Source organism: Raphanus sativus, unplaced genomic scaffold (assembly GCF_000801105.2).
Source record: "Raphanus sativus cultivar WK10039 unplaced genomic scaffold, ASM80110v3 Scaffold0596, whole genome shotgun sequence".
Classification (NCBI taxonomy): Eukaryota; Viridiplantae; Streptophyta; class Magnoliopsida; order Brassicales; family Brassicaceae; genus Raphanus; species Raphanus sativus.
This window is the reverse complement of record NW_026615914.1, coordinates 5,375-21,668: the sequence shown is the minus strand read 5'-3', so window position 1 is coordinate 21,668 and position 16,294 is coordinate 5,375. Positions and strand designations below refer to the sequence as shown.

Below are 16,294 nucleotides of genomic sequence, written 5' to 3'. Positions count from 1 at the left end.
AACACTCTTCGAAGAGAAAACAAAACAAAACAATTCACACCTTTTAGGGAAATAAATAATGTACTACCAAACTTTTGTGTGCTTCAGCGGTAACTAACAACCAATCAGTACGTTTATTTAATGCAATTGAAATAGTACACCTATTAGATTAGAAAAAGGTTGTTCGTTGGGATTTGCAGAGAAAATGTATACAAAGAAGAGCTTCTCTCTCATTTCATCATCTCCGCTTGCCGTTGACTCTTCTTCATCCTCTTCCTCTCTCGCCGTCCCTTGCTTCTTCTCTCGGATTCCACGGTTCCTGAATCTTCGAATCGCGACAAGTTTTAAATCAACAACCTCCACGTATCATCCTCGGAGTCTAACGTCTCCACTCGCCGCCCTAATGTTTCCGGAAAACACAGTACTCTCAGATGTCTGCGCCACCGGAATCTCCGGCGTCGTCGCTTTCTCGTGCCTCGGTTTCTGGGGAGAGATTGGCAAGCGCGGCATCTTGGACCAGGTCACATATATATTTACCTCTTACGTTTATAAACGTAGTTGACTCTGTATGATGTGATAAGTCCTTTGTGCTTTGTTCTGTAATAGCCAATTAATACGTAGTCTTGTCTTGTCTCTGCTTTAGGACAGAACAGAGTAAGGACTTGGTTTTTTTAGGCATAATATGTGACTGACCAATACCATTTTCATGATTCTTTTTTTTTTTTTGCCAGAAACTCATCAGGAAGCTTGTGCACATAAACATTGGCCTTGTTTTTATGCTTTGCTGGCCGCTCTTCAGGTAATACTTACTTCCTATCAAACATTTAATCCAATTTGACCACTGCATCTTTGGCTCTTCTATCACTTCACTCAACTACAACCATCTATTATTTCAGTTCTGGACTCCAAGGAGCGCTTTTTGCTTCTCTTATACCTGGACTTAATATAATAAGGATGCTGCTCCTGGGCCTTGGTGTCTACCAAGACGAAGGAACTATCAAGTCTATGAGCAGACACGGTGATCGCAGGTTTACCTGTGTGTTTTTTTTTTCTGACATAATACCTGCACATAATATCTTCTTTTTGTCATTTCACAAAGTGTCTATGGATTGTCAGGGAACTACTCAAGGGACCGCTTTATTATGCACTCTCCATCACATCGGCGTGTATCTTCTATTGGAAGACATCTCCAATAGCCATTGCAGTGATATGCAACCTCTGTGCTGGAGATGGTACGTACAGCTTAGCTCTGTTTCTATTTCAGTAATATTTTTTCAACCTTTTTTGTATTGTCAAGTTGAATCCATTGGATGATGACGTCCTATACACTCTTTTGTCCTTACATTATGTTTAAAGGCATGGCTGACATTGTTGGGAGGCGGCTTGGAACAGAGAAGCTTCCTTACAACAGAAACAAGTCAGTAGCTGGTAGCATTGGGATGGCCATCGCAGGGTTCTCAGCATCCGTTGCGTATATGTACTACTTTGCTTCATTTGGTTACATCCAGAATAGCGGGTGGGATATGATTATTCGCTTCTTCATCATCTCTATAGCATCGGCTTTTGTGGAATCACTCCCCATAAGCACCGACATTGACGACAATCTCACTGTTTCCTTAACCTCTGCCTTGCTCGGTACTCTACTCTTCTAATAGCAGCACTGAGTCTCTTCCCCTGTATCATCAACTACAGAGTCATCGAGTTTGACTGCCTCTGAAGTAAATCTACATTCTTAGTTCCCACTTGTTAGTGAATAACCTCATATTGTTGTTGTTGTTGTTTCTGTAGACGATCTTATTTTTTCAGCTGTAACTGCAGTTGGGTGCACTGTTGTAATGTAGTGTAGAATATAGTGACACTATGCTTCTACGATTTCTACTAGAAACTCAATACATATGCTTGTTTGTTGTTGGTTTGACCTGTGGCTATTTTGAAAGCAACTCTTACACTCTAAAGAAGCGTCTTCTCACCAGAGCCAAAGCCGGTCTTGTACATAGCTCATTGAAACATTGGCTTTAGGCATCCAAAATTCTGAAAGTTAATACATAAACATAGATTTATATGAAGTGTAAAAATACAAAATATTATTAATGTTTTTGCTAAATTTCAAGACTGTCCTGTTTCTGTTTCTGTCAAGTGGGACTGGTGAGTGTAAGGCGCTTCATACAAGGAAGCAACAAGAGAAAAACGGTGAAGCTTATAACAACAAGTATGGTCAAGATCTCACCATGCGTCGTGTAGTGTCTGTCTCTTATGAAGGGAAGTCACTCGCCAACTTAAGGCTTCCATCGTCGAAGTTACCATTACAGGTTACCTCAAAACCAAGTTACACAAGCCGATCGAGAGTTAAATGAACCAAAGATGGGCTTTTCATACATATTATAACCCAAATTACGTACGACACGAGGAGGACCCCGCGTTAACGAACATCGTGCCGTTTTGATATGTTAAAGAAAAAAAACGCTTGCCGTTCAACAGAATTAGTGCTGTGGTAGCCAGCTCATGATTCCTTGTTTCTCCGTTGAGTGAAGTTTTCACGAGAGATCCAAAAGGCGAAAATTTCTTACCTCCCTCCTCCGTTTCACCGCCGCCGCGACTCAGCCGTGAACTGTAAGCTTTCTAATTCCATTGCGATTTTCGTTATTCTGTAAAAATCGATTAAGAATCTCCCCGAGCTCATCTGTTAGATAGTGAAATCGCCTTTATTGAAAAATCCCTCTCGATTGTTCGGTTCGAATTTGTTAGAGTTTCATCTTCTCTGAGGAAACTCGCTTTTCTAGTGCTCGTGATAGGGATGCAGACTCTAATCGTAGTCACCTTCTTCTTACGATTTGTTTGTTTTCGCAGAGCATTCTCGTGTTTAGAGAGAGGATTCAATGTCTAACGCAGAGGATAATAAATCTTCCCATGATCAGCTCTCGTCCCAGGTTTTTCTTGATCTTGTGGACTCAGTGATTGCTGACGTGGCATCCGAGTGTCACCGGATAGCAAGACTAGGGCTTGATCGAGACTTGGAGGTAGTAGAAGAAGAGCTGAGGTTATCAGTGGAAGCTCGTGCCAAGGTTGCTGATCCTAGCAACAACCTAGAGGCCAACACTAAATACGTTGTTGATATATTTGGTCAGAGTCACCCTCCTGTAGCTACTGAAGTTTTCAACTGTATGAACTGTGGGAGACAGATCGTTGCGGGGAGGTTTGCTCCTCATTTGGAAAGATGCATGGGGAAGGTGAGATCTTATTGAGAGATACTCTTACTACAAAATGTGTTGTTGTTTTTTTGAGCGTCTGGTTCTTGATTTTTTGTTTTTTCTTTTGGCGGTTACGTAATAGGGAAGAAAGGCTCGCGCCAAGGCGACCAGGAGCACAACTGCTTCCCAGAAGCGGAGCTCACGACGCAACCCAAGTGATAACCAGTTAGCAAGTGGTCCACCTGGTTTTGAAGAGAACGTGAAAAGGGCTTGAAGGAGGACAACCTAGGAGAGGCTTATGCTGAACTGCAATGTGGCTAGTAACTGCCTCAGACCGGATTGGTATGAATCCGTGGTTTATATTCAGTGTGCACAAAAAGAGAAAAAGTAAGTAGCTGAGGTTTATAATATTGTTATTTCACCAGGTTATCAGCCTTGGCATGTCAGTCTACAGATTGAAATGAAATGACTCTTTGGGTACAATGGGTATATTCACCTTGCAAACTAGTATCAGATAAACTTTGTAGATTCACCTTGTTGGAAGAAAGCTTAGCAACCTCATCACTGGCTATATCTATCATTGCCTGTTTTTGGTTTCCCATTGTGTGACCACACATATCTCTGCACCTTATCTTCTTTATTTGAGAATGAATAGTTTAGGTTTTGTCTTTGGGGATATTGGATTGAATAACGTGAGAGGTTTCAGGGTCATGTCGAGAAATGATAAAAGAGTAAGCTAATAAAAGAAGTAGACCATCTGAAAACAACCTCTCAGCTTATTTGATGTGGAAAATTCTTACTTTGATTGAACTCTAAAATATCGTACATGTTGTGGTCACTACAAAGTTAACGTCTTTCTTAATTCATCACTCGTTTTCTCCCTCCATCTCTTAGTTTATTCTATGTATGTGTATGAAAACGACTGGTCTTTATAACACTGCAAAAAGAATGGTGTCCTACTGAATATGAAATCATTTGGAAGGTAGAAGAAGAAGATGCCAAGAATAAAAAGCATAGTTTACAGTTTGAAACAATGAGTAAAACAGTAGATGCTTTGACCTCAACTGCCAGGTGAGTGATGTAGCCCTCTGAGATTCTGTCACATCTCATCAAAGCTGTAGATTTTACATGTGATCCCATAGAAATGATAAGACAATTTTTAAGAATTAAGATACATGAACTTAAGGTTTTGCCTTTTAGTTGCAGAAGTATTGATTTGCATGGACAAAAAAGAATCATTAGCTTCTTCAACCAACGCTTTAATAAACTAAATTACTACAGGGATTTGTTTATTTATTTTACATTTCCAAAACTGTTTGCAAGACAATTGTTTATAGTATATTTTATTGTTACGGAGAGGAATCTTGCGTCGTCGCCGACGGGAACAACTTGTTACACTCCGGTCTACTTCTACTACTCAACATCCTCATCAACGAACTGGATGCTGATGACGCCACCGAAGACGTTGATCTCCGATCACCTCTTGATCCTATCTCCTCATCCAATACTTCGATTCTAACCTCTCCTTCGTCGTCAACCCCTGTTTTGAGATTATCTTCCATCACAGCAAGAGACAGTGAAAATCTCCGATCACCGGCGACGACGTTCTCATCTCCTCCGGCTGGAAACATCTGAAGAGTAACCTCTGATCTTTCTTCTTCTTCCACTCCATCATTTTCGTAGTTGATGGCCGGTTTGAGGTTGTCTTGATCGGAGACGGAAAGAACAGGGGATCGACAGAGAGGACAAGTAGAGTGAGAAGACAGCCACATGTCTATACACTCAACGTGAAACGCATGTCCGCAACTTCTCAACTTTCTTCCGACATCTCCCACTTCCCACAAACCAAGACATATCACACATTCATCTTCTTCTTCTTCGTCTTTCTCGTCATCCTCGTACACGAACAAAGGAATCGAAGAAATCACTGAAGAATCCAAACCTTTGTCATCGCTCGTTGCAGCAGCAGCAGAAGGAGAAGGAGAAACTCCACCGTCTAAACCTCCTAGTGGAACTGGAGGTATGATTCTTGTAACGGTTCTTCTTCTTCTTCTACTACGGCGGCGTCGAGCGGAGGAGAATTCTTGGTCGGAGTGTGACCAGAAATAGCGGGCGTAGAAATGGAGAAGCAAGACGAAGAGGACGACTAATAGGAGGAAGACGAGAGCAGCCAAGAGGACATTGGAGTTGTAAGAAGATAAGACTCTGAGGAAACTCGAGAGACTGCTTCTCCTACTCATTGATCCTTGTCCTTCTCTCATAGTGTTTATGACTTCGGAGAGAGCTCTTATTTTTTTCTGTTTCTTGGATCAACGTGATTTCTTTATTTGATGGAGGGTTGATTTGATTTATATACGTGTAAAGTGATTTGTACATGGGGAAAATCAAAAGTACGTATAAATGCTATAGACGAATATGTATATATTGAGAACAAACAAAAAGATTTAAAATAAACATATTAGTCGTTTTCATTATCTATATACAAATACAAACCCACATAATTTAATAGTCTGAAAGATATTCAAAAGACATTGTGAAAAGTAAGTCATGTTATATTATTGATATATATCCTGGTTTTGAATATTGATGAAATGTGCAGTAGAAGTACTTGCAGTTGCAGGGAATGGTTGTGGGTTTTGTCTTTTAGTGTGTTGTGGTTGCAACCAAATAATAGAGTGGAGGTTGTGAGTTTAAGAGACGGGTGGGGTTTGTTTTTGTATGCATATCTCTACAACTCTGTGCTATGAATCAATCTAAGGTTTAGACTCATACAATGCATTAGACTGGTATGGAGTTATATAAGTATTTAATAAAAAAATACTTTTACAATTCTATATATATATATATTATATTTAAAATTTAGAGATCAAAATGAATGTTTGATTAGCGTTTTGTCCATGACTAGACTTTGATTACTATGAATCAATCTCTGAACATCAAATTTGTAGTGGCAAGAGTAAATTACAGGTTTTGTCTTCTTTTTTTTGTCATCTAAATTACAGGTTTTGTCCAAAAAAAAATACAGGCAAGGTAGGAAAATAAAGAAAGGGAACACGATATACTAAAAGAAGAGAAGTGGGTAGTGGAGGTCACATGAAAGGTAGCTTAGAAAAGAAGGTAAGTAGGGAGAGATCGAAGAAGAATTTACGTGAATATAAAGCAAAAGTAGAAGACGAGGAACGCTATGCCTATGCAACTACTTCTAGTAAACATCTTTACACGTTTCTCCATTAACCAATCTGTACTATATTTAATTGTTAAATAGTAATGTATTCGATGTTCTCACAGGATCTAGCCAGGAGGAACCGAGAAGGGTCAAGTCTTTAAAATTAAATGACTCGTCAAGGTAACGGGGTTTACTCCAAAAATAACAAATCCCCATGACTTTTTTTTTTAGTACAGACTACAGAAACAACGCTTCCTATTTTTCAGTTTATACATTACTAGTCAAACATGTTTTATATTTTATGATTATTTTTGGTTAACGTAGAGTATTTAGTGGCGATAGTAATTGTTTTGCCGATAGTTATAAGAAAATGAAAATGGCAGTCAGGGGAAAGACATAAATGAAGATCGGTGAGGAGGGGACTATAAGAACTTTGTTGACCAAAAGTCACTCTTCTTCCCATAAAATAAGGTTTGAAGTTGCAGTTACAAACAGCACAGACTCCTTATTTTGAGCGTTAATTTTTAGCCTTTATTCCTTTTTTATCTTTTCACCTTTTCTTTGCATGCTAATGTTTATTCTTCCCACCTAATGAAAAATGAATAATATTTGACTACCACATGCAATTTGAAGTACACAATAAATAAATTACTTCTACATCTTGAATTAAGTATCGTACATTCACCTACTAATAATATTATGAAGATGACATATTAAAACATACAATTATTCAAGGGAGGAACACCTCGAAAATGTTTAATTGTGTTCTATTAATATTTTTGGACAGAGGAATTTAAATGGCAAGGAGTGTTTTTAAACCCGGACCGAACCGGCGATCGGACCATGTTCAACCGCGAACCGGACACAAATCAGGGTTGGGTTAATGTCAGATCCAACTAAAATTAAATCGGTTAAAAACCCATATTAAACCGTTAAAATCTCGGGAACCGGTGACCCAATAAACCGATCAAACCATGGTTCTTAAATAAACCAAAACTTTATTAATAAAACAATTAAAATTTCTTTTTAAAAAATAAAATAGGATTTCAGATTAAAGAAGGAAAAGGGAAACTTGATTTTTATGAATCAGAAGATAGACTTCTTAAAGAATATCCTAAAGATGGCGAAGAATTCGATCATGGTATAATTTTTAATTTTATTTCAAAATATAAACTTTAAAATTTAAACTAATGTGTATATATATATTTTGTTAAGGTGATGAAGATTTAGAGTGATAAAGACCTAGAAAATAAAGTTTAAATGTGTTTTAGTTTTTTTCTTTTTGATTTTGGATTTGAATTATTAAATTGTTTTATTACTTTTGTTATATTTTCAGTTTGTTAATTTTTTAATTTTTCTAAATATTATAGTTATTGAAATATTTTATTTGATATGATTTATTTTTATAAGAATATGCAAATTCAAAATAGTATATATTGAATTTATTTTAACTCAATCAAACCCGGTTCAAACCCAATCGAACTTGGTCAAACCACAATGACCCATGATCCAAAATATTTCCGGTTCGCTAGCCGGTTCGGTTTTAAAAATAATGATGGCAAGGCAAGAGATAGAAAATGTTTAATTGCGGGTCAAATTTTGGGTTTAGGGATCATATAAATTTGTTTGGGCCCTAAACTTTATATTTCTTTTACTTTTAAGATAAAAGTTATTTGCTGAAATTCTTTGCTTTTATCATAACCCATTGACGGCCAAAATATAAAAGCATATTATGTTTAAACTGAAATGTCAATCGTGCACAATTAGCCACTTCACGCTGCATTTCAGATAAATGACTCACCCATGATTTTTAAAACCTTCTTCATTGTCAACAAGTATAAACAAATTGAAGTCAATAAGTACAAAATAAAACTGAGATAAATAGGTATTTGATGTGTCAGATTACAAATGAATCATCAGCGGGATTAAATCCTCTCAGCCAGGGATAACTGTTTTTCATATTTGTTCTCATCATACACATCATCCCCTCTTAATTTAAAGAAAATAAAACTATGAAAAAAAAGACAGAAGCCTTGAACGGTGGTCCTACTCCTAGTCGAGAAGATTTTACGTCAAACACCGAGAAAACCAATTATATCTCAACGGCTTCACCAGATTAACAAACAAACACTGCCTACATAACAAGGCATTGATAACTATTAAAACATTAGATATAAAGTAGGAAGAACTCAGTCCCTTAGATGTTCATACTGAAGTGCGATCATTACCGCAATCATTACAGGTCTGCAAATTGACTCATCACTGTTTTACCCACTATATAAATAAAAAACAAACAGATATAACCTAAAAAAGACATGTAGTTGCTCAAGCTATGCTCCCTAGTCCCTAATCAACAGCATCAAACTAGAATTAACAGTTTTAACTAATGCTGGAATGACTATGGAGGATATTACGTAAAAAAAAACAAAAGCAACACGATTAGTATTGCTTCAAGGGAACGAATCGTATGGGAACGAACATATCCGCATAGACTATCTGATGAAGCCAACTTTCAGTTCGAGAGTATCAAGAGACAAAACCTAACTTTAATAGAGTTTGCATATCTACTACCAAAGAGTCAAAGACATATTTTATCGCCGCTACTAAAACCTTTGACATCTACTTCTAATTAAAGAGAGGTGATTAGCTTTCATATATAAAGAGCGCTAATGCAATTGACAAAACCCTAAAAGGCTTTTTGCTAAGCCCATTGGAGTGTGTATTTTCTAAACAAGCTCAATAATTAATCCGAGACTGTTATTGGTCGTTAACAAGCCCAGTATGTGTTGATCTTTTTTTCTGATTGGGTATTGAATTGAGGTATTAAATTGTCACTTTAAATAGTTTTGGGCCTAATTGAATAGAAAAGAAAAGTGGGAGCCGCTTTATGTCAGTTTTTTATTATTATTAATGTCTAGTGGGGGATAGCGTTATAACAGCATCCGAACCAAGTCTAACTCTGGATCGGGTTTTGTTACTTGCTCGCTTCTGACTCAGTCGAGATCATCGGAGATTGAAAAAAATGGCGATGGACAGAGCCCAATTGATACTCTTGGGATTACCGATATTCTTATTTTGTTCTGATCTGTTCAACCTATTCACTCCTCCGCCTCCAAAACCTCCTACTCATCAGGCACCACCACCGCATGTCCCTCACCACCACCACCAGCGTCCGGCTGGATTCACACCCGAAACCCTAGATTTCCCTTTTTCTCAGGTACAAATCCTCTTGTATGTATGTTTGTTTGTTTTGTGATCTCTCAGTACTTATTATCGCCCCTTTGGATCGATCGTTGCTCTAATTTGCAGAAGAAACAAAGTGGATTAGGAGGAGCTGTTGGATATGGAAACACCGTTGAGATCAACTTCTGCGTCTCCTGTTCTTTCAAGTAACTTTTTTATTTTATTTTTATCTCTTTTTTTTTGTTTCAGTGTTACTTCTTGTAATTTTAGTGTCGTAATGGACGTTGGACGTGTTATAGTTAGATACATTAATGTCGAATTAGTCTTTGATGAGTGTCTTTCAAGTAGTAGAAGTCATTGCCTTTAAGATGTGTAAGTGAGGGATAAAAATTTTGAATTTTTTTTTATAAAATTTTAATGTGCAGGGGAACAGCAGTGACCATGAAGAAGATGTTAGAGACGGAGTTTCCAGGTTTGGATGTGGTTCTCGCAAACTACCCAGCACCAGCACCAAAGCGTCTCCTAGCTAAGGTTGTACCGGTTGCTCAGATGGGAGTTATCGGTATGATAGTTGCGGGTGATCGCGTCTTCCCCATGATTGGAATCACGCAGCCGCCTGCTTGGTTCAACTCCCTGAGGGCCAATAGGTTTGGTTCCATGGCTTCTACTTGGCTTCTCGGAAACTTTCTCCAGTCTTACCTTCAAAGCTCAGGCGCCTTTGAAGTTCTCTGCAACGGGGAACTGGTTCGTTAGTATTAAACTCACTTATCAATGAATGTTTTAAGATGACTTCCGCATGGTGTTAAAAGTTTTTGTACCGTTCTGGTCATTTGTATTTTTTTGTAGGTGTTTTCAAAATTGAAAGAAGGTAGATTCCCGGGAGAGATCGAGATGAGAGATCTCATCAGTAAGAAGTTGACAAGGACCTAGCATCGTCTCAGCAGGAGGTAGCTACTGAAGCAGAGTATCATCAGCAGAAAATATATGTCGATATGAAAGGTATATATGGAGAATGTGTAACCTTTCCACAAGCAGTGTTTCGATCTCATGTGCTTAAAAAAGCTGCTTATGTAGCAATATACCTTGTTCATTTGGGTTTTACTAGCTTTTACTCTTTTTGATTTAATAATTTTGGTTACATACCCTCTTCCAAAAACTTTATTTATAAGAAATTGTGACACATTAATATCAATATACATATTGGAGAAAGGTGTAAGAAACAGAGAATTTCATTTCATCTCAGACAAACTGAACATGTAAAAACTGAGAGATTTAATTTCTTCTTCCCTTGTGGGTTTTAACTTAAGGGATACGTAGGTCAGCCTCTGCCAGAGGGTGCCGTTTGTCTGACCCTCAGTAGTTCCCTTGTGGCCCTCTGGTGGGGCTGGTAGTAACTGGAGGAGTGCCGGGATTGTGTTTTGGATTTGCAGACGGGCCATCATAATCCTGGACGCTCACCATCAACGACCTCCTTTCTATTCCGATCTTCCCAACTCCTAAAAACAAACGAAACAAAGTCAATCAGAGATGATCCGTAAACAGATTGAATAGAAGAACCAGCAAAAACGAAAGAAGAGATCCAAACCTGAAGCTGAAACGGAACTAGGGGATGATGAAGATGTAACTGTAAGCGTCAACAGTAAAAACACGGCAGCAACACGAAGTACAAAACTCATCTCTCTCTTCTTTTGTCAGAGCTTTATTTTTATTTTTTTTGTTATGAAAATAATCTTAAAAATCTTCTGTTGTAGAGTCGTGTCGTGTCCGTCGTGTGTTCCTAAAGAAACGACAACTGAGTGTTTTATTGTGTCTATCCAACTGGTTTTACTTTTACCCCTCATATCTCAATCAATATAAATGCCAACATTTTTTTTTATAATTTACTGGGGGATGTGAACGTAGAAAGCGGAGGCCAAAAAGATTAAGGCACATGGTTTATGTGAGAGTGGGAGATGACATATGCAACCATGATGTCATGATGTAGCATTTGGTTTCTAGTTTGGATTTTTCGATTCCGGAGTATCTATTCTTGTATTTTATGAAATTTGGTTCGATGTAACATCTTCTTAACTCTGAAGTGAAAACTTACCTGACTATTTTGGGTGATTTGTATAAGTTCAATGAGAAAGGCCACGTGATAAATCTGGAAGAAGAGTTCATTTAATATTCACAACATCTGCTTTAAGCCTTTAGTGATCACTGCTAGGAGGTAGGCAAAATATCCGTAAATTTTGATTCGATCCGTTATTTGCTTTTATTCGATCCGAAAAATCCGAATATCCGTAACTTAACGAATCGAAGCAAATACTAAAATCCAATATCTGTCAAAGACGAAGCAAATCACAAATACTAATATTGTTAGAAACGAATATCCGATCCGATCCGTTATATACATATATTTGTATATATGTTTATAAAATTATTATACTTTTATAACTTTATATAAGTTTTATAATGTTTTTATTCACTAAATTAATTATTAAGTTATTAAAAATTTTGAAAGTATGTAATTTTTTAAAAAATTGTAATGAAATATTATCATTTTATTTCAGATTTTATTATTTTTCTTTTATTTTTATTTATTTATTTATTTTTATTATTTTTTACGGATCGAATCGGATATCCGGAAAAAATTCAGATATTCGCGGATATCCAGAATACCGGATATCCGAAGAGTTACGGATCAGATCGAATCGAAAAATCGAATATTCGTTGGGAACGGATCGGATCACAGATAACCTTAAAACTCCGGATATCCGATCCGTGTCCATCCCTAAGTTATTCACTGCCATAATAAAGTAAGTTTATGATGCAGTTTTGCTTTAGTGCGAGTTGCCACAATGAAAGCAATCGTTACTGGACCACATCATTGTTGGGCCCGAATATGGCCCGGTAGCTGATCATTCAATAATAAAAGAAGACGATGGGCCGTGATAAGCCCATCACGAGTTCTAAATCTAAAAGAGCTAAGTAGAAGCCGAAGGCTCAAAACTAAGGATCCTAACTAAGGAGGTCACGACGAAGAGGAAGCTCACGTCACAACAAGAAGAAGCGCAGGACCCGGTCAAAGGGAAGCTGTTGCAGATTCCACCTCAAGCGGAGAGGATCTCGGAGATCAGTTGCAAACAACCTAAAGAAGTCCAAAGCTATAAAAAGAGAAGGTTGAAGACTAAGAAGAGGATCCGATCCTACTGATATCTTACTCAACATTCATTGAAACGTTCTTATTTGTAATTCTCTTATAGTCTTGATATTCATCAAAGATCATCTTTTGTAACCATTCCATTTCTATTATATCAATACAAATCGAAGTTCATTCATCAAGTTCTTACGGGATTCAGCCCGCGATAATCTTTCCCTATCCTTTTCTAAACATAAAACCTGATCTAAAATCTAGGTGTGAGTTTGACCCCTCACAATTGGCGCCGTCTGTGGGGAAGAAACAATCGAATCCCTTACTCTAACTCGAGGATGAACCCTACCGATCAGACAACAACCCCGTCTGACCTTAACCTCCCGATTCAGAGCGATGGCTCACCGAATGACGGAGGCTCTAGTCTCGTAATCACAGAGCCTCAACGTGGCGACCACCGATCTGGGCAACAGCTTCCGGTTGATGCTCGAACGAGCCAAACTACAACCAGAGTTACTAACCCGAGGTCATCAGGTGGAAACACCTCCGAGCTCCCGGTTACCGAGAATCCTCAGCAGCAAGCCATTCCGAATCAAACGGAGGCTCAGCTCTCTGAGATCCGCCAGATGATGATACAATTAGTAGACCGAGCTCAGGAAAGTGAGCGCACGATGCATCAGCTGACTGTACGTCAACAACGATTCGAAGAGATAACTAGATCTCTAAACGCAACAACCCAACCACCGCAACGTCAAGCTCCGGGGGTCATCTTCCATGATCGATTAACCGATCCCTCTTTTCCCCGAGCACGTTTAAACTTTTCCCCTGATAGCACTGCCCCTGAAGGACGCGGATCTGCTTTCCAGACACCTCATACTGGAACAGTTCCCGTGTTCAATCCACCTAATGCCAGTGCTATGGGAAGTAACGTAGCGACAACCAGCTCCACACCCGGTCAGGTCACTGACAGAAGTACTCGTTTACCTCCTCCGCCACCTGATCCTAGGTCCGGAGCAGGAATATCCTTCCCATCTGGAGGCAGAGCGTCAGCTTCGGTTTATCAAACTAGAAGCTCGGTCCCGAATGAGGACGGTTATCAAAGGATAAACTCCGATAACCCAAGAAATGTCGAGCGACTTAGCCCACTAACCGCATGGGAAGATGAGCCAACTCGATTCCGTCAGGAACCTACTCATCGGGTACCTGCGAACGATCCAAATATCCTTCCGTTTGAAGGACCTGAAGCTATCCGTAGATATATGGAGAGAACTCACGCGGCTCTCCAGAAATTGGGAGCTCAAGTCCATAAAGCTACGAGTTCAGCTCCCGAAATCGATAGCTTAATCGAAGAAACCCGTGGAACTCCATTCACGGACAGAATTGCCAGCTCTCACATAAGAGATACCCGAAAAATCAGAATTCCTGAGTATGATGGGACCTCCGACATGAAAGCCTATTTGAGAGCTTTCTGATTGGCAATTGTTAAAGCCCATTTCACTCAGGAAGAATGTGAAGCAGGTTACTGTAGAACATTCGCCGAAAATTTGGTCGGAACAGCCCTTGAGTGGTTCTCCGGCCTCGAGCCAGCCTCGATAGACAACTTCGATCAATTAACCAACGCCTTTATGAAGCAATACTCAACCCATATCCGGAAGCAAGCCTCCGAGGCCGACCTTTGGAAGGTCAGTCAAGGAATGGGAGATTCATTACGAGTCTACATTGAGAAATTCAGGGCAATAAGAACTAAGCTCTCGAATCCTAACGACCTAGTCGCCATCGAGGCCCTTAGAAGAGGTCTGTTCTATAGATCGAAATTCTGGTCAGAGCTAACACTCAATGCTCCTCCAACTATCGATGACGCTCTTCATAGAGCCACCAAATATATTACTTTGGAGGAGGAGACAGCTGCACTGGATAAACTCCACAAGAAACCACATAATCATTCGAAAGGTGACTCCTCCGAGACTAAGGGACCTCATAAAAAGGGTAACCCTCGAAATAATCAAACTCAGGGAGAACATTCCTACGCAATCGAGGAAGACAAGGAAGAGAAACCTGTTGCAGCAGCAAACAAAATTCCCTGGTCAAAAGGCTTCGATAAAGGCAAACATTGCTCTTATCACGATCGCGAAGGACACTCAACCGAAGAGTGTTGGGACCTCCAACGCCAGCTGGCAGCTAAATTCGCAGCCGGAGAAATAAAGGGCGTGGACCTTAAAAAGCCGCCACCTTATCAGAAAAGAGGTTCCAGGGACACTTCTCCGAAACGCGAGAGGTCACCTGAGAAGGAAACCGATTCGCCACCTCCAGGTCCCAAAAAAAGAGTCGACATGATTCTTGGGAAATTCCCCCAAGGAAAAAGTTTACAAGTCGAAGCTCTCTTGAGCAAACCCTCCCATCAATCGAACCCCGACTCGAGGGTGGACTGTATCCTTGGAGGATCAGACATATGTCAAGACTCCGTCAATTCCATTAAGAATCACGTGCGGAAGGCTGTGTCTAACACTGGACCTAAGCCTCCTAATCCTGAATCCAACACTAAGATTTCTTTCTGGGAGAGCGAGACCTCAAACCTTGACAGACCTCACGATGATGCGTTGATCGTCACCCTGAACATCGCAGGATACGAGGTTCCTAAGCTCATGATAGACACTGGAAGCTCTGTCGACCTCATTTTCTATAACACCCTAAAAGGGATGGAAATAGACGACTACGAAATTATTGGCCAAAAAGCTAATCTCGTAGGCTTCTCCGGAGAAACAGCTACCTCATTGGGAACAATCAAGCTCCCAGTCATAGCTGGCGGAATAATGAAAATGACCAATTTAGTAGTCATCGATAGACCTTCCCCGTTCCACGCGATTTTGGGAAGACCTTGGATCCATAAAATGAAGGCAGTAGCCTCAACGTACCATCAGTGCGTAAAATTTCCAACACCCGAAGGGATAGCTACCATACACGGTAGCCAGAAGATATCCAGGATCTGCTATTTGGGAGGATTCGAAATCCTCAAAAAATCCCCCCAATAGCAATTACAGATCCAGGAAGGTCGCGAAATGCAACAAAATATTCGAGGTCCCCCAGGAACCTAACCGAAAAAGTTTGCATCGACGACTCAGATCCTGAAAGAAAGGTGAGCATCGGGTCCGAGCTACCTCTTGAGACAAAAAAGGAGCTCATTGATTTTTTGAAAAGCAATGTCAAACCTTTGCATGGTCCACCAATGACATGAAAGGAATAGACCCGAACATCACCACCCATAAGCTAAAAGTTGACCCTACTTTCAAACCGATCAAACAGAAGCGTCGTAAGCTAGGTCTCGAAAAGGCTCAAGCCGTTAACGACGAAGTTGACCGACTTACAAAAGCTGGGTCCATTCGAGAGGTACATTACCCCGACTGGTTAGCTAACCCAGTAGTGGTAAAGAAGAAAAACGGGAAGTGGAGTCCAGAGTGGTTCCCGCAGGAGCCGTCGTGCATTTCCTTCATGAGTCTCATAGCAACGAGGCCATGGACGCATTTTAGGTAAGGTCCAGAAATGCTTCGTTTGAGGAGGACAGATTCAGTTACTCAATATCTCGCGCTTTGTGAGGGGTAAAACTCACACCTAGATTTTAGATCAGGTTTATGTTTAGAAGAGGTTAGG

At 39.7% G+C, this 16,294-nt stretch overlaps 4 protein-coding genes and 2 non-coding genes across 7 annotated transcripts; 3 read left to right on the top strand and 3 right to left on the bottom strand.

Moving 5' to 3' along the window:
• The first annotated feature begins 98 nt into the window (after positions 1-98).
• Positions 99-1,897, top strand: LOC130502590 (farnesol kinase, chloroplastic-like). Its single transcript, XM_056997334.1, has 5 exons — positions 99-499; positions 711-778; positions 876-1,007; positions 1,096-1,211; positions 1,336-1,897. Exons 1-5 carry the CDS (start codon positions 185-187, stop codon positions 1,629-1,631), a joined length of 927 nt encoding a protein of 308 aa, XP_056853314.1. The 5' UTR covers positions 99-184; the 3' UTR covers positions 1,632-1,897.
• A 576-nt stretch (positions 1,898-2,473) lies between these two features.
• Positions 2,474-3,728, top strand: LOC130502589 (SAGA-associated factor 11-like). 2 transcript variants are annotated; one of them, XR_008940340.1, is made up of 4 exons: positions 2,474-2,589; positions 2,827-3,206; positions 3,310-3,509; positions 3,593-3,728. XR_008940340.1 is itself a non-coding variant. In XM_056997329.1 (3 exons), exons 2-3 carry the CDS (start codon positions 2,856-2,858, stop codon positions 3,439-3,441), a joined length of 483 nt encoding a protein of 160 aa, XP_056853309.1. In that variant the 5' UTR covers positions 2,474-2,589; positions 2,827-2,855; the 3' UTR covers positions 3,442-3,728. The 2 variants fall into 2 exon arrangements, 1 of the variants encoding a protein (XP_056853309.1); XM_056997329.1 differs by having other exon boundaries at positions 3,310-3,728.
• Positions 3,729-4,113: 385 nt separating this feature from the next.
• On the bottom strand, positions 4,114-5,540 carry LOC130502588 (RING-H2 finger protein ATL63-like). Its single transcript, XM_056997328.1, has one exon. It carries the CDS (start codon positions 5,426-5,428, stop codon positions 4,517-4,519), a length of 912 nt encoding a protein of 303 aa, XP_056853308.1. The 5' UTR covers positions 5,429-5,540; the 3' UTR covers positions 4,114-4,516.
• A 2,683-nt stretch (positions 5,541-8,223) lies between these two features.
• Positions 8,224-8,316, bottom strand: LOC130502593 (small nucleolar RNA R38). The gene has a single exon (XR_008940342.1). It is a non-coding gene; the product is annotated as a small nucleolar RNA R38 (small nucleolar RNA).
• A 200-nt stretch (positions 8,317-8,516) lies between these two features.
• On the bottom strand, positions 8,517-8,603 carry LOC130502592 (small nucleolar RNA SNORD25). The gene has a single exon (XR_008940341.1). It is a non-coding gene; the product is annotated as a small nucleolar RNA SNORD25 (small nucleolar RNA).
• A 671-nt stretch (positions 8,604-9,274) lies between these two features.
• LOC130502587 (selT-like protein) lies at positions 9,275-10,656 on the top strand. The gene is made up of 4 exons (XM_056997327.1): positions 9,275-9,550; positions 9,643-9,722; positions 9,942-10,260; positions 10,363-10,656. The coding sequence occupies exons 1-4, from the start codon at positions 9,356-9,358 to the stop codon at positions 10,444-10,446; spliced, it is 678 nt and encodes a 225-aa protein (XP_056853307.1). The 5' UTR covers positions 9,275-9,355; the 3' UTR covers positions 10,447-10,656.
• Positions 10,657-16,294: the final 5,638 nt, after the last annotated feature.